Genomic DNA, 18232 nt, shown 5'->3' on the forward strand with positions numbered 1-18232 from the left:
CTTTTCGAGGAATATTACATCTTTATAAAAATTATTAGGAATAAGAAAAATATAAAATATTAATTAAAAATTGTCTTTTATTTTAATAAGTTGCAAAAGTGTATTAATCATAAGATGAAAAAAAGTATAAAAAGAAGATGCATTTTCTATTTTCTATCACTTTCTATATTCTTCCATTTAGCTATATGTCAAATTAAAAACAATAAATTGCATATTAAAAAATTTAATTGTTATTATTTTTTCTTAAATATAGAATTAAACAGAATTAACTTAACAAAATGAAAATTTTTCTTTGCATAATAGTTACAACAAAATTTTTAACCATAGATCTCCAATATCTCAGAAAAAAATGAGCTAAACATCATTAAATATCATCGGAAAATTGATAAATCTTCTTTATTTCAAATGATTCAAATACTTTGAAAAGACAGCTATATGACTATAAGAAATTTATACGATACAAAGTGTACTACGGTGTATGAGTTATTATGATATTGATATTCGCGCGCACAAAACTTTAGCCACTGCACGACTTGGCTTTCATTCGTGAAAAGTCATTTAAAAACAAATATCAGAAAGTGTAAGGCCAGATATTAAGGTCGTAATAAAACATCCACATAACGTTGCAGAGTAGATGACATAGTTTTGAACATCGATCTGGCGCCGACGTTCTTGGATATTGCCGGCGTCGAAACTCCACCACAGATGGATGGTCGTTCCTTCAAGAAACTCTTTCTCAAGTAAATACGTTGGTGATTTTTTCTCAAAATTTATTTAAAATATTCTTTTAAATTTTTTAGCTTATTACTTTTTATATTTTATTTTATATTTTTGATGTTTTTAAAACATTTAAATAACTGAAATTATTACATTAGAAAGAAATTTTTAATGAAGCTTTATTTAAGAAATTCAAAAGAATAATTTTAATCTTCGATATATAACTGTCGAATAATTAAACTTATTTTTTATTATAATGCTTTATATGTCAAACGCATGTCTCTGATGATACTGATAATGTAATATTTTTTAGTTATTATTAGGATATAGAACTTTTAATTTTTTTAAAACTGTCCAACTTTACCACTTTTTACTTTTTACTTTACCAATCCATAGTGAGTTAAAAAAGTTCTATTTTATCTCTTATAATTTTATTATAATCTATCAGAACTTTCTGATTTGATTAAGCAAAATCGCGTTATTAAAGCGTGTTTTTTGCTGCAGCACTTTTTGTAAATTTAACTCTGTAGCGAACGAAAATTTCCATCTTGTATGTAACTCCATTAAATTATTTTAATTATAATTCCGTTATACGCGAAGTAATATTTTCAATTTTCTGGCGATAGCATTTCTCGCTTGTGAGAAAAGACCGTTGTTACAGTAGCAGGCATGGTAGAAGGTCAAAGTTCAAGTGGCCCGATACATTCCTGATCGAGTCCTCTGGCCGCCGTGAGATTCCGGAATCTATCGCTGAATCGAAGACGCGGGAAGCTAAGAAGCAAAATGCTACGCAGGCTAAGCAGCCACCGAGCTCGACACCGGAAGAGGACGATGATATTCCTGATGCAGATGCGGATGTTGAAGCGGAGCATCGATTTACAGAGAGTGACATCGGAAGTGATCAAGATATTTCTGACGACGAAGACCTTGAAGATTCGATTATCGATGAGACAAGTGAGTTGTTCGCTTATTATAATTTGAGAATTTTCCAAATCTCTATTTTTCGTTATCAGCCGTTTATTTTTCGAGAAATATTTTCGCGATGCAGGTTATATAAATATTTTTATCGCGAGGGAATGTTCAAAATAATCCGATACGACCTAGAAAAATTGTGTGCAAATGGTCCATCAATATTAATTTATAAAGTTATTATATTTGATGAATTATTGGAATTTATATATGAAGCGATGAGATTGTACAGATTTATATGATTCATTACATTGTGAATTATTCTCAATGTTACAATCGGTTAATGGAAATCAGTTGATAGTTGAAGTCAAGTACTTTACATTCTTTTTTTCTTTTATTATTCGTAAAATTAAATTGAAATGTGCATATAAATGGATATTTTAATCCATTCATGTGTTTTCATTCAAGCGTAAGAAGCACTCAAGATAGAATCGCGATATTCTGCTTGATATGAATTATTATAGTTACATGCTTCTCCGACGAGATTTATAATGTAATAATTTTCAATAGAGCTCAACATTATTAAATATCTTTAATACGAATCGTGCAATCGGACTTCAGTTCATGACATCAGTTAAAAAATTGATTTCATAAAAATGTAGCTAGATCCGTTAATTCGACTGAAGAGCAAATGCTCCAAACGCAGTTGCATTATAAGGCTTACCGTTACAACCAACAACCAGCTGCTGTATATTGCGTATTACAAGCGTGGAAAAACGAGTTCTTTCCCTGATATGCATTAGCATAAGTACCCGGTTCTTGGGATTGACAGGACATCTTTCTTATATATCTTTCGAGATTATGGAGCACTTTGTCACGAGGATATGTTCGGCAATAAAGAACGTGCGAGTAAAAGTGGTGTAAATACGCATATTTGTATCTCACGTTCTTCCAACATTTCTCAAACTTGCGTAAAGGGTATAACTTTTGTACGTGTTGAGTTATCAAGAGTTACGAAGAGGCGGTCTTATAAACGTAGTTTCTTTTTGGAGATTCTTCTTTCCAGGAAAGCATGATGTTTAAATTCTAATCCTACTTTATCGCTTTCCACTTATATTAAAATTTATTTTTTCGCTCGCGAAGTAGCATTCGCAATATTATCAGATAATTTCTTTATATCGTTGCAGACGTGGAGCTTCGACGAAACTAAATTCCATTGCTCTAATATCGCATCATCTTTAATTTTATGATTGTCTGTCTTCATTTAAATTTTCGTGATTTGATGTTTCCTATTCGTAAATATCTTGTAATCAAATATCCGTTTCAACTTGAGAGCACTTTGATCTTCTTTCTTTGAAGCAATATGACAATTATGTATTCAAAGATGGAAATTTCAAGAATTTCTTCTTGGAAAAAAGGAATCTTGTGCATTTAAATTTCTCCAATAATCTGTTTCTATTTTTCTATTGGAAATAATTTTATAAAAATTTTTATTATGAAAATTAGCTTGCAAATGTCTTAAATAAATTCGCAGACACACATATATCGACGAGAGAAATTAACTAGATTTACGAGACCAGATTCACGAGCAAAATTACAGAAACCATTACTATTATTTCCTAGCAATTTTTGCTGACTTTTATTAATGGAATGATATATCCAACGAATATATATCCAACATAAAAGTCAGCAAAAATTGCTAGAAAGTAATGATTTCTGTAATTTTGCTCGTGAAATCCGTCAAATTGACGGTTCCATAAATCTAGTATTAATTAGGAAAAGATCCTTCATTTGGCAAAATTACGTTTATTCTTCCAGGTTCAGATCCGCATCTCGATAATAGGGTGCATGCTATGCACACGCCTTTCGCGACGAAGCATGAACGTCTCGCGGCGGAGTGTTCGCGACCGGAAACACAGACCGATTGTCTTCCTGGACAGAAGTGGCGATGCGAGAGGGATGGACACCGATGGCGACGACACAAGTGTAGATACGCGGTGCCGCCACCGCAAAGGGTGTCCAAGAAGTGCGCTTGTTTCACACCTCACGGGGTGATCTACACAAGGCTCGAATCCAACGATTACGACGGACAAAGGTACAGTCCCCCGAGGGATCGCCAACTCACGGATCTTTACGGTGACACGATGGGATATTTCAACAAAAGAGGTGAATGTCTTAGCTGATAATCTTATGTTTATATATTTTATCGTAGGTAAAATGTAAAGGAATTAATAAAAAGATATATGTTCACCCAAAAATTTTAAATTCTTCAAAAGTCAATTTCATTTTTAATATTCTAAAAAAATATTTCAAGTTATTATAATAATTGTTTTGTTAAAATTATCAAAAAATGATTGTAAGGTAATTTGACGTAGGCAAGCGAGAAGTTGGATTGGAAGAATTTGGCGATTATTTCGTCTTGGAAGACGAACGGGACAGGCGTGCGATTGATGAAGAAGATGACGAAAACTTTCTTCAGGAGTTGGATCTATTGGCACAGGAAATGAAGGAAGAGTACGAGACTGCACGATCTAGGTAAAAATGATCATCAGATATCGCAGCGTTCGGATAAATTTATTCTAAAATACCATAGATGACGTATGCATTTCAGAAATAATAATGAAATCAGATTCGACATTTATAATGATGAAAACAACGGGCAAGATAAACCTGCCGTTGACTACTTGGATTACGGTTATACCATGAACGACTTCGATCTCACCTTGGATAAGGTCATTAAAGGTCGACTAAATGTAGACGACGTGATAAAAAGACACCGAAGGGTACGAAGAAGTGTTATGAAGAAGGATACTATAGAACACGTCACGAAGATCATGGAGAGCATAGAAGAAGAATTAGATGACTTGAAGGTAAGATTCGGCAAAGTATCTCAACTCTGCAGTTACTTTGCGTATCATCGCGATAATGTAAAAAGCCGATTTGCAATTCTCATCAATAGCAAACTCAAGTTCGTCATTCATCTGAGATAGAGAAGACGCCAAAATGTCTAGTTTTACCGGAAGGCGGCGTAAACTGCACCGAAGCTGTATATCAGGATCCTAACGAATGGCGGATATCGAGACGGGAGATCGAACAGCAAATCCGGGAGATGCGGATGCAGCTGGAAACATTGAAAGTAAATTATTAATTGATAATTAATAAATTGATAATTAATTCGCTTTCAGCCAAGTTTCGCGATAACGATAACAAACATGTTTGCAGGAGATTCGCCGGCACTTGATGATTAAACGACCGCAATTTACGGATAACGAGGAGAAGCTCGCCGATGCGGAAGAAACTCTTGATTCGCGTAAGACTCACCATCATCTGTCAAAGGGTCACGCGAGTCGTCATCATAAAAAACATGATAAAACTACTCACACGACCGCGGATCGCGACACGACTACAGAATCCTCTACGAAGTTCGACACAACTCTAAGAAATGAGAAAGTGTCGACGGTGGAAGGGAAATTTGATAAAGACAATATAACTTCTTTCGAGACTTTTACCACCGAAACTGTTGTTGAGACGTCAACGACGTCGATTTTAACGACGGTTAAACCGAAAAAAACACCCCGTCGCCAGAAGATTAAGGAAACATCAGCAAACAGAACGGAAATCGAAGAGGATAAGCCGCAGAGACGCAGGAAAGTGCATCACCATCGTAAAAACAACACGCTACTTACCAATAGTGTTCATGATGATGTGCCTCGCGTGAATACAACCGAAACCAGCGATGTATTATCGTCTACTCGAGATCCTACGACTAGCGAGAGACAAACTTATGGTCGACAAAAATTCACGACTGTTCCTACTACAATTGCGGAAACAAGTACCATGAGACAAGAATTTATCGATGTATCCAGGATCAGTAGCGACTTGAATCAAGATCATATTACGGAATCAATTCCGGTTAGTGAATTGGGGACAACTGCAACGATGACTTCGATACATACGACAGAAAACGTACCAAGAACCAGCGCGACTATCGGTAAAGGTTCAAGTTCTAATCGATCTCGAAGTACATCCCTAACAGTACCGACGACTACGCCATTGCCAAGGAAGTATTCCAAGGTACAGAGGAACAGGACATCGGGGATTCTCGGGCCAGCGAGAATAGACGTTACTATTCTCGAAGCTCCCGACAGGAAACATAAACAGGGTAAGATTGCAAATGAAATATTTACGATCCTGATTGAATTTTATCTTCAAATGGTTTCCCATTATATTATGTTTAATACAGGTATAACTACAATCAGTAATAACGGCCGTTTACCGCCGATAATGAACACCCCCCTAGAAGCTCGACACAAGTGCTACTGTGCGCCAGATACGAAGAAAGACGAGAAGGAACTGGCTAGAGAGGAGAGACGCAGATTAAAGGAGGAACGTTTAAAAAAGAAGGAGCGAAAGCTTAGAAAAAAGGCTAAGCTGGAGAAGGAATGTCTGACAGAGAGAATGAATTGTTTCGAGCACGACAATGATCATTGGCGTACCGCGCCTCTATGGAACGCGGGACCATTCTGTTTTTGCATGAATGCTAATAATAACACATATTCCTGCATACGCACAATCAACGTGACGCATAATTTCCTTTATTGTGAATTCACAACGGGATTAGTGACGTATTATAATTTAAGAATCGGTAAGTATACGAAGTAAGTAAGCTTAAGAAATCTTAAGAGACGAAATGTCAAGGAAGAGATGATCGATAGATACCTTGATTTCTTTCAGATCCATTCGAACAGTGGAACAGAATATCGTCTTTGACATCTTCCGAAAGATCATATTTGCACGATCAATTGGAGCACTTGAAGGGATGTAAAGGTACATGGGATTGTACAGTCGGCAGCGCTAGGGAAACCATGCCACAACTACAGCAACATCAACGATATATCTCGAAGAGAAAGTATAGCGATGCGTTTGGTACGTTTCATAAAAATATAAATAAACATTTATACGTCATACATGTTTAGAATATAAAACATAAGAATATTTTATAAATTATTTCAACAGAAGATATATTTGTACCTTCGGCGTTGCAAATTATACGCGAAAGCGAACTCGGCGGCCCATCGAATAAAAGACGAAAGAAGTTACAAAAGCAAGTATCCATAGGAACATCAGTTTAAATTTTTTAAAACAGTAATTAAAATATATGAATGTTTAATATATAATATGTAATATTGTTTTTAAATTTTAGTTGGAACAGGCGCAGTAGAAGCTGGCAAAGTAGCTGGCGACATCATCAAGATATAATGAACCCCCGACGTCATAATAATAAACATCAATATTGATCAATATACCTTTTTTTTTATATACGCTTTAACAACCGCGTGAGAAATGCCTTAGGTATACATTAATTTCGCAATGCATTTAGTAGCCTAATTTATTTAACGATAAATAACAAAGATACCATGGTGATATTTAAATTAATAATATTTCGACCCTGCGTATTAGATGTTCATCATCTGCATCATGCATGTTTTCAATGTAATATTTTGTGGCAACTATTGAATTTAGCTATAGGAATTTTACGTGCACTATATGTGGAGCACACATTTAAATTTATAGATATGTGAAATAAGTTTTATGTTATCTGGATTATTTATATATATATATATATATATATATATATATATATATATATATATATATATATATATATATAATCAAGATATATAAAATTAAAGACATAAAGAAGTGATTTTATTTAATTTCATATTATTTATTGAAATTATTTGCTCTTTTTTAAAAATTTTCTGAGAATATTTAATAAATAGAAATATGGGGTAAAAAAATTGTCTAATCAAATTTCAAAATTTTCGAGATATGCATGACACGTATGTAATATTTCTTTGTAAATTAATTAAATAATATTATGTTTCCTAGTATAAATGTATCGACTAAACTAATGTCAAAATATTTTTTGGCACTAAAAAAAATCTCTCATTATGACAAACTGAAATCAGCTGTGTAATAGAAGACTGTGAATGCACAACGAAAAAATGACTCGATCTCTCCTTGCCAATTGTGATCTTTCTGCGAATATTATTATTGGCATAATAATCGGAAAGAAATGTTTATCAAATGCTGCCAATTTAATTTTTAACTCTCCTATTGCCTTCATATAAAATATGGAAATACAGATGCTCTTATATAATGCACTGCCAAAAAAGTTTACCAAGTATTGATATTCATTATATACCTTGATACTGATTTTAGAACAGGAATGGATAATCTAAACTTTTCAGTGAAATTTTTTCCAGTTTAATTGTAATTAATTAATATGAAAATTGTAAATATTATTGTATGTATTTACGGAATTTTTATTTGGAATCTTTTAATTTTATATGATATTTATCACCATTTTATATTACTTTAATAAATACACAGCTGTTTTAGTAGGAGAATAAATAATTAACAATGTATAATGTTAGGAAAAATACAATGCTGGTATCTATGTTCACGAAAAAGCTATTAAATAACAATTATTGAAACAAAATTATAGTTTTCTATAATTTATGTCTATATATTTCACGAACCTTTGGATGATATAACTATGCACTATTATAAAAATTTCGTTTATTGTCTCTAAGATACATATTATAATGCTGTATAAAAACTTAAGATAATGGCAATTAATTTCCTAATCAGCGTCCTGTTTTTCCTAACTTTTTGCATCACATATTAAACTGTTGTTCACCTATTTTCATTGAAGCAAATATAATAGGAAGAAATTATGTATTCAAATCTTTTAGAATTTAGAAAATAAACATATTGTCCTTGTGGTAAGAAATACTACATTTCTCTCTTTGGTTTATAGGGAGAGAAGAGATAAATTGAACTAAAAATAATTATTCAGTTACCACCAAACTCATATATACATGTATATGTATATAGACAATGAGAAGTAGACAAATAATTTATATGTTTAATTAAAATTGTAGGATGTTGGACAAATTCACAAAAGAAATAATTCGACAAATATTTTTTTGAATTTTGTATGCATTGAATTCTGTAATAAAATGTTACTTTTCAGAAAATTAATTTACATATTCTTTTAATTAATATATTACACACACATATAATAATTATATTAACATATATTCCTATTATCCTTTCGTTAGAAAAAGGTAAGAAATTTGTGAATCGTTTAAGAAAATCAAAAATCAAGAGGATCATCTAATTCATCATAAGTTTCAAAAATATTGGTGGTATTGTTACAATCTCCATTTGATTTAATGTTATCTTGCATATTGCATTTATCATCATTATTGGAATTAACATCATTATTGGAATTATGGTTAAAACTCATAAAACATAATCCTTCTGTCTCATTATTAACATCTTCACTTTCAGAATCAGTATCATCTAAATATTTTCCAAAACTTAATAAATTCTTATTTATATTATTATATGAGGGTTTCTTACTTGGTGTTAGATTGTCGGTTTTCTTGTCGAAAACTAAATCTTCCACATTTTCTGTCTCTGATGAATATTTTGTCCATTTATTCTCAGCAGCCTGGTCACTGTCCAATTCTTGACGAATATTTGTAAGTGCATCACAAGTATCTTCAACATCATCTTCCTCAGAAGGTATAAAGAATGTATTATTTGCTTTCATAGCATTCAATTGTTGGACATGAAGACGACAATCTCGTCCAGATCCTTGAAAATATATCTAGAAATACAAATAATCAGATATATAAAAAGTTATTATATAACACATTGTCACAATTATCATCATTAATGATCTTATATTTTAAATAAGTACCTGCTGCATGGATTGTTTTGCGTTACACAACTTGCAATGCCACTTGCGTGCTTTTTTAACAATGTGCACCTATAAAAATATAAAAATAAAAAATTATAAAATAAATACAGAATAAAGTACAAGTTATAACAAATGTTAATGTCAACAATATCTTTACGCTTACTTGATACATTTTACAGGAATAACAACACAAAACGTTCATTTCTTGCGGCATTATTGAAACAAATCTAAGAAAATTTGAAAAGAAACTGCAGGAGAATCATACACAACTTCAAATCTCTGAGAGCAAATGCAGCCACATACAAGCCGCATGCACATGCATCACATGCATGTATTCAAATTTCAACATAAAGGCTACGATCGGGGAAACGCTCTAGATGTTTTGAAGCGTTTGATTGACCAATCAGGTTAAAAAAATCTTTACTCCTTTTTTCTGATTGGTCAATCAAACGCTTCAAAGCATTCAGAGCGTCTTCTCGACCGCAGCCAAAATACTGAATATACAGAGAATGGATTTTATACGAACAGACCTATTAAGCCCGATTACATACCAATGCTATTTTAACTTTAAGCAGGATTTAAATATGTCTGTTTTTATTTATTTATAAATATGTTGTATATGTATATATATATATATATATATGCACATATGCATAATATACACGACAGGACGTAGAGAAAAATTAAAGCTACTGTGCGAGACTAAATTTAGAAGATATTGCTTTAAATAAAGTATTATTTATTACTGTTTAACAATGTTTCAGAAAATATATACATATTAATAAGATATATATTATTTTATACAGATATTATATATTAAAGCGGGGAGCACAGACTTTTGCATAAATGTATAACCATAAGCATAAGGAAATTGATTGGTCTACAAATATACGGATAAGAAAATGAACCAATCAATTTTCTTATGCTTATGGTTATGCGCTTATGCAAAAGTCTGTGCTCCTCGCTTAAGACATTTAAAAGGATGTTTCACAATTTACTTAAATTCTATTGCACAATCTGGCAGGGCCTCTGCAAGTTCTTTCCTGAGCAAAGCTTTATCCTCCAAGTATGGCATCCCAGCAAGCTTCAATGTCTTTAGATTTCTGAAAGATATAAGAACAAAATCTGATATTTGAAAGTTGAATGTATATTTTCATAATTTAAAAATGTCAGCCTTTATTTTATCAGAAAAAAACAGCTTTTAATATCATATAATATCTTATTATATTAATAATATATAAAATACATACTTTAGATTTTTCAAGCTATGTATTCCTTGATCAGTTATACTCTTACAATCTTTGATTTCAAGTGCAGTCAAGGTATCCTTCACTGCTGATAACAATGGCAAAGCCATGTCATATAAATAAAAGCAACGTACAAGTTTTATCTCATCAATATATCTGCAACCAACTGAATTATAGAAATTAGTTATATAATATAATTATTATAATTATATATACCAATTACTCTCTTTCACAATTTACTTATAATATACAAATAAATTTTAAATTGAGCAATTTATATAACAAACACATAAATGTCAACACCAATCATGTTACTACTAATAGTATATATAAAATGATCTATTTAAAAAAATTTTAGATTAATACTGATTCAAACTGTTTCAAACTGTATCAAGTATATTATCAAAAATTCCTCCTATAATATCTCATTATCATATTCATTATATCATAATATTCATTATATTATTAAAAATAATATTATGAATTTATCCCTTATGTATTTATGGCACTAACCAAAATGTGGAAATCCTACATGTGTTATTCCAGAATCTGTAGCATCTACAGCTTGAATATAGTATTGATTTTTTTCTGATGGTAAACTATTATAATCTTCCAGATAAGTTGAGTAACTTTTCCACTTCACGCTGGCACCATTCCTTAAGAGCCACTCAGCACATGCACGATCTGGACCAACTGATTGAATTCTTTCTTGATCAACTCTTAAAATAATTACTTGTTATTAACTTAAAATTTATGTATAAGCAAGTACTTTTATATAATACTTCAATATAATTTTTATATAAGTACCTGTTAAATATTACTGTTAACCAGTAGAAAAATTCTCTATTAGGTACTTTTCTACAATGGTTTACCGTACCTAATAATCCATTTAATATCTGTAATTTTCATAATATATATAAGAAATAAGTAATTAAGACAAAATTATATTCATATCATTTTCATTTTCATATCTTTTTAATTGTTCTACAAACATTTAAAAAATATGATTAAAATTAAATTTTTCAAATAATAATAAGAAATGTAAGATTATTAATAATGAATAATATAAAAGACAATAATATCGTACAGGTAATGTCATTGTTTATTTTGATGTAATCATACATCTACATCCTCAAGTCTTGAGACTCAAGATACTGGGCCTGTTCTTTTTAGCTGCACTACTGCACTAGTGCAATTAGTTGGAGTGAAAGAAAGTATGTTTGTCTCTTTCTAACTTATTGCACTAGTACAGCAGTGTAGCTAAAAAGAACAGACCCACTAACAGCAGAGAAAAGCCTGAGAGCGTCCATGCAGAGAGAAGCCTGAGAGCGGCCATGCCCCTGATTTAGGTGGAACCCGTATTTGAAGCGCCTCTATGTCCATAAAACGTGGACATTGAACTACATAGCCATGTCCATGAAACTTTTCAAAGGGTAACATGCTATGTCCACGATTTGTGGTTCTGTTCCGTGCTATATGCACAAAGTGCCGGCAATATGACTGCAAAAATATGAATGCAAGACAAGTTATGTATACATCTTTAATGTAAATAAGATTTGTGGTCTCTCTTTCTCCATATATATATATATATATATATATATCGAGATTTATACTAAAAATAGCTATATACAATATATAGAAATTTATTCATAATATGACTATACTTGAAAATAAGATATTTTTTACCAGACTATTAATAAATAATTTATATATTTAAAGAGAGAGAAAGTTTGATATTATTTTCAATATAGATCCTACACATTTCTTAAGAATAAAAGTTCTAAATAATAAAGATGTATATATATATATATATATATATATATATATATATATATATATATATATATATATATGTATATATATACACACGCGCGCGCGCGCGCGTGTGTGTGTGTGTGTGTGTGTGTGTGTGTGTGTGTGTGTGTGGTATATACGTATGTATGTACGTATGTATGTATAAAAGCAATGCGAAAGTTACGTGAGGAAGCGAGAAGGACAAGTAAAATAACAATAAGAGCGAACGAGATAGAAATAGCACGAGCAACGAGACTCGAGCTCGAGAATCGGATTTTTCTTGCGCGCTATTATTTTCCTCTCGCTCGCACCTATTACTGTCTCGCTCGCTCCTATTACTGTCTCGCTCGCTCCTATTATTGTCTCGCTCGTTCTTGTTACTGTTTCGCTCGCTCTCGATTCTTGGGTCCGCTTATCTTTCCGAGCTATCTATCACGATTGTCAAGTGTGACAAAGAAAGTAAGACCATGAGTAGAGAGCGAGCGAGATGACCTATCATCAAAGAGTTCCGAAGTCTCTTACAATCGGTTTCTTCGCTTCCTCTATCCATTCGCAATTCACGAAAATGTAAACATCTTATAAAATAAAAATTGAAACTTTTATTTTTAATTTTATCGGTTTGAAAGTAATTTTAATGAATTAATGAGATTTTGGCGATTAAAATGATATCAAACATGACGTAAATCGGGTAATTTTTAATTAATCTGATAATAAATATTTCATTATAATTATATATTTAATTAAATTTATGCGATTTATATCGTGTTTGGTATTATTTTAATCGCAAAATTCTCATTATTCTATTAAAATTACTTTCAAATGAATAAAAAATGCATTTTATTTTTTGACATATATTCGTGAATATTATAAATGAAGTCTCGTGTAAGAAATTTCGGAATCTGCGGCATCGGGAATTTTTTCGTTATTTATAATAATATATGACTTTAAATTGCCATAAAATAAAAACTAAAGCTTTTATATTTTGTTTGATCTTTTTTGATTAAAAGGGATTAATGAAATTCTTGCGTTTAAAATGACATCGAACACAATATAATTCGGATAACTTTTACTTATTGTTATATAAGTAAAAGAATGTTTCTAATTGAAAATTATTTGAATAAAATGTTGGGTTTAATGTGATTTTACAATTAGTCGTAAAAATCATATTAATTCTAAAATTATGTTCAGTAAGATAAATTAAGTAATATAAAAATTTTAGTTTCTAATACATTTTCAATGTTATCAATTGTGGTGTTCACATGACGTCTCCTGGTCTAAATATGTTCAATATAATTAATATTAAATGGTCTATATATTGTGCAGTGAAACAATTTATTTTAATTTATTATATATATATATGTATATACAGGGTGTCGCAGATCACCCGTTTCAGCCGAATATCTCAAAAACTGAGCGCGGCAGACAAAAATATTTCAAACAAAAGTTGTAAGGTTTCAAGTAACGCATTACATGGTGATATCAGTATGACCTTGAAGAGTGTTGTCAAGATCAGGGCAAAATCACTTTGGATTTTTTAAATGGAACTCGCTATTTTTATTACATATTCTTGTAGCTCATCTCAAGAGCTTTCCAAAATACTATAATTAAGTTAGTTTTAATTAAGTACTTTCCGAGTTATGAGGCTTGAAATCATTTCTTAATTTTACATAAACCGTAAAATATCTTGTAAAATATTCATTTTTCGATTATCTTACCTTAATACTTTTATGTACAAAATAATGAGAGGAATCAATTGGTGTAAAGAAAACATAGTTGTTTCGAAGAAAAAATATGTAATTGTTAATTGCAAATTAAAAGAACAGTTAGAAGGAGACAAAGAGTGAGTTAAGCTAAGATTAAAGTTAAACGACGTTGGTAGAAACAGGCATAAGTCAACGATTAAATTATAAGATAAATCGCGATTTAAAATTCCCGAGAAAATGCGACGAATAAATAAATCGATAATATTCGGAATATCCGATTGTGATATGTACCTTTTATAATATAATAATCGAAGCGTCTCAATAGACATTATAATCGCGCGCGATATAATTATCACATAAATGCGAAGATATTTGGACAGACAATTTGATGTCTGTAATATTTACGAATACAGTACTCATTGTCTGAGTCAATTGCGAATCTTTATAAGATAAATCGCGACTCGAATTCACGGGAAAACGCGACGAATAAATAAGTCCATAATATGCGGAATATTTGATCGCGATACGTAATTTTTATAATATAATAATCGAAGCTCTCAATAGACACGAGCGCGATATAATTGCTATCACGTAAGTATAGAAAATCAAAAATATTTCGACAATCATTTGAGGTCTGTAATGTTTGCGAATATACAATTCACCGACCGATTTACTTGCGAATTTTTATAAGATAAATCGCGATTTAAAATTCGCGATAAAACGCGACGAATAAATAAATCGATAATATTCAAAATATTCAATTGCAGATACGCGAATGATATATCAGTAATATCCGATAAAAAGAGGAGCGATCTTAAAAATGGAGAACGATTAACATCTTGTGTCTACATTAGATTTCGCAACATCAATCTGCGAAGAAAAGTTAAGTAATCCATTGAATGTCGGGAACTTCACTGTAGGAGGGAACGAATCCTGGATCTTCCGGACTATTCCCGATAGCAATGTGATTTCAGTAATAAATCAACCACAATTATCCCTCGTCATTATCTCCAATTCACGAAATTGATATGCACATTAGAAAACATGTTCTTCCATTATTAAGAAATATATTTCTTTATTGAAAATTAAATGGATATAACGACCTTTTTTATTGAAATGTGATTACGAACGATTATATTTATAAATAATAAAATACATGCATTATTGGAGTTTGTGTTAAATGTGCGAACACATAATTTGGGGTACGGTTCGCGCGCGCGAGACGAATCGAACCCGATATCAGCAAGATTTAAAAAATTTCAATTCGAACAGTGTGCAAAATAAAATAAATCAAATAATTTTAAACAATTAATTCTAGATTAATTCTCTAGATTCTTATTCTTATAACGTTTAAATTAATAATTTCTTTTCTTTTAATCAATATCTTACTGATATAGGTACCCATTCGATTTGTCTCGAAATTTTTAAGTATTCGCACATTTTATATAATATACATGTATAATTTCGCGTATATATAATATATAACATTATTAAAAATTATAAAAATATTTTGGATACGTAAATTTGTGCATGTATTTTATTATACATATATATAAAATGGTATATATCTAAAAACTAATATTTCAAAATGCCGATGGATGTCCAATACCTGCAAATAGTTTCTTAAAAGAAACTAAAAATTAATGTTAATATCCCCAGCACCTAAAAATAATTTTTCAAAAGAGACAAATTATATTAATTAAAAATATATTCGTTCGTAATTATTTTTATCAAAAAATTTATACAAATTAATTACAATATGAAATTACTTGAAAACCTAAAATTTATACACAACGCTATATCCATATTTAATCTACTATTAAATCTTTCTAGCATTATATATATAGACAATAATAATACCAATCCTAATAATGATAGAACATTTTTAACGAAGAAAAGAAAAGATACATTTCTCTCATCTAAATATATATTATTTAAATTAATTCGACGTTAAAGAAGCGTATCATCGTTGAATTACTACCGAAATCATTGCTTTCGGAAATTGCCAGGAAAACCTGAGATTAGTTCCTTCAATCTTACAATAAAAATTCCCAATTTTTAACAGGGCACCGAACTAGACGTCGCGAATGGATCTCACAAGAACCGATGAAAAATAATTCTCCATGATGAAAATCGTTTTGACTCCTTGGCGGTACGAGCCACGCAACTTTCATTAAAGTTTATTTAACGGAAGGAACAATGGTAACTCTTTTATTAAAACGACAATCTCGTCTAAGAACGCGAAAAAGAATGCGAAAAAGGACGCGAAAAGAACACGGTGTTTTCGCAACGGTAATTTATTAATTTATTTATGAATATTTTCCGATATGAAAAAAAAAATTCGTAAATACAAATATAACCAAAAAAAATAAATTATTAAATTCATAATAATTAACTCGCGATTCTATAATATCGAAGGTGATCGTTAAATTTTGTGAAGTTAATATTTAATCGTTGACTTATCACAAATCTTATCGAATCTTCACTCTCTTATTCGACATTTCTTTATATTTAATTAGCAATATTTAGGAATATTATCTGACGAGAGGGACAGCGATAAAATTCTTCTGTTAAAATGATAATCTTGTATAAGAACGCGAAGAGAACGCGGAAAGAACACGGTATTTTCGCAATCATAATTTAATAATTTATTTTAAGAATATTCAGTTCCTCTTTGACATGAAAATACAAACAGTTACTCTTTTATGAATATTCCAAAAATATATACTACAGAAACAAATACTTTAATTTAATGAATTACTATTATGTTAATTACTATTATGTAATCATTATACGTATACTTTCGATAATTTTTCGTGTAATTTACATAAGAATTTACAATCATAAATACAATTTCATATAATATAATTATAGTCATAATTGTATTGTATTTTACAATTAAAATATCAATGTTAGATATTATAATTAAAATACAATTATAACTATTTATAATTTACAATTTACAATTTACAAATTTATGATGCTATCAATATCAAATAATAATTCCATTTATTCAAATATTTAATAACATTGATATAATAATTTGATATTGATAGCATTAACATTTGGATTTAATATTATATTCGATTTAATACACATACATTTTTAAGTTTTAAAATAAAATATAACATGTTAAGATTTCTTAAACGTTAATAATTATACAATTTCTTTAATATTTCTGAAGATAATTTTGATAATTTAAATTTCCCTTTTAAAACATTTTTATTTTTAAAACATGTTATATTCATTTTTACGTGTTTAAAAATAAATTCAACTTAATTAAAATAATTTTAATTTACCCCTAGGATTATTGGAATATTAAAAGAAAGAATGAATCTTACTTAATAGCCCTAACAACCCTACTATTAAAGGATTCTAATAATTTTAATAGCTCCAACAATCCTACTATAACAGAATTCTAATGATCTTAAGAGCCCTAACAACCCTAATATTAATAGAAGAATTCTAATGATTTTACTTAATAGCCTTAACAACCCTACTTCCTGATTAACTAAAATTATTCGAGATTTGAGGAACCTATCTCTAATCATCACCTCACCTAATCATGTATATATTTTAGTCACGTGCCCTAACCGCGTACCCTAACCGTACTCTTCAGGCCAGTTGAACCTACCTTTCGTTGATCCTGGCCACTTTCTTTCTCGATCTCTAATCAGAGATCGAAGAAGGAGATAATTACTCCTTCTTTTGCCGGATAATTACCGGCAAAAGAGCGTGAAATATTTACGCTCATTTAGTAACGATCGTTCGATTTCACGATCGTTCGTTAAATATTGAATATAACTTTATTTTAACTGAAATAAAGCCAAATTACTACAAATTTCTATAAATTATATTTTATAGTAAAATATAAAATTAATATGTGTATTTATCATATTACAAATTATTTAATTAATTAATCATTTGGCTTTATATTAAGTTAAAGTAAAGTTTAAAAACAATATCTACAAACAAATTCTACGATGGATGAGCTATGAGCAATTAGAAGATAAGTGCGTATTATAAGAATAAATTAGCATCAAAAATTGATAAAATTGGTAATTGTTAATGCGTGTCCTTTATTT

General features: G+C 30.3%; 3 protein-coding genes across 6 annotated transcripts in view; 1 reads left to right on the forward strand and 2 right to left on the reverse strand.

Annotated features, from left to right (window-relative positions):
• The window catches only part of Sulf1 (Extracellular sulfatase Sulf1), an 89909-nt gene extending 81233 nt beyond the window's left edge, over positions 1-8676 (forward strand). The window contains exons 7-17 of one of the 2 annotated variants that reach the window (XM_083079180.1): positions 630-740; positions 1379-1671; positions 3445-3792; positions 4002-4161; positions 4238-4496; positions 4586-4762; positions 4849-5788; positions 5870-6271; positions 6361-6552; positions 6643-6730; positions 6830-8676. In XM_083079180.1, the coding sequence (XP_082935306.1) occupies positions 630-740; positions 1379-1671; positions 3445-3792; positions 4002-4161; positions 4238-4496; positions 4586-4762; positions 4849-5788; positions 5870-6271; positions 6361-6552; positions 6643-6730; positions 6830-6923 (3064 nt within the window). In that variant the 3' untranslated portion in view covers positions 6924-8676. The remainder of the gene's footprint in view (positions 1-629; positions 741-1378; positions 1672-3444; positions 3793-4001; positions 4162-4237; positions 4497-4585; positions 4763-4848; positions 5789-5869; positions 6272-6360; positions 6553-6642; positions 6731-6829) is intronic. The other variant, XM_083079181.1, reaches the window with a different exon arrangement.
• The window catches only part of LOC145959972 (MRN complex-interacting protein), a 74605-nt gene extending 64878 nt beyond the window's left edge, over positions 1-9727 (reverse strand). The window contains exons 1-4 of one of the 3 annotated variants that reach the window (XM_083079183.1): positions 9567-9724; positions 9404-9472; positions 9061-9310; positions 8676-9000 (exon numbers count right to left, since the gene is read on the reverse strand). In XM_083079183.1, the coding sequence (XP_082935309.1) occupies positions 8792-9000; positions 9061-9310; positions 9404-9472; positions 9567-9617 (579 nt within the window). In that variant the 5' untranslated portion in view covers positions 9618-9724 and the 3' untranslated portion in view covers positions 8676-8791. Of the gene's footprint in view, positions 1-8672; positions 9311-9403; positions 9473-9566 lie in introns of those variants that run through there. The other 2 variants (XM_083079184.1, XM_083079182.1) reach the window with 2 other exon arrangements.
• Positions 9728-10121: 394 nt separating this feature from the next.
• LOC145960485 (ATP synthase subunit s, mitochondrial) lies at positions 10122-12198 on the reverse strand. The gene is made up of 5 exons (XM_083079992.1): positions 11738-12198; positions 11458-11546; positions 11164-11369; positions 10654-10816; positions 10122-10506 (listed from the first exon to the last, which is right to left on the reverse strand). The coding sequence occupies exons 1-5, from the start codon at positions 11747-11749 to the stop codon at positions 10398-10400; spliced, it is 579 nt and encodes a 192-aa protein (XP_082936118.1). The 5' UTR covers positions 11750-12198; the 3' UTR covers positions 10122-10397.
• Between the last annotated feature and the right edge of the window lie 6034 nt (positions 12199-18232).

Source organism: Camponotus vicinus, unplaced genomic scaffold, assembly GCF_025532165.1.
Source record: "Camponotus vicinus isolate PSW18456_S1 unplaced genomic scaffold, iyCamVici1.0 SCAF_10, whole genome shotgun sequence".
NCBI classification, from domain to species: Eukaryota; Metazoa; Arthropoda; class Insecta; order Hymenoptera; family Formicidae; genus Camponotus; species Camponotus vicinus.

Excerpts from the sequence above, each read along its gene's own strand:
- LOC145960485 (XM_083079992.1), bottom strand. Across the intron at positions 10,817-11,163 it reads TGTAGGATTTCCACATTTTG|TTGGTTGCAGATATATTGAT; the intron begins GTTAGTGCCATA and ends TCTATAATTCAG. Across the intron at positions 10,507-10,653 it reads CATAGCTTGAAAAATCTAAA|AAATCTAAAGACATTGAAGC; the intron begins GTATGTATTTTA and ends TATATCTTTCAG.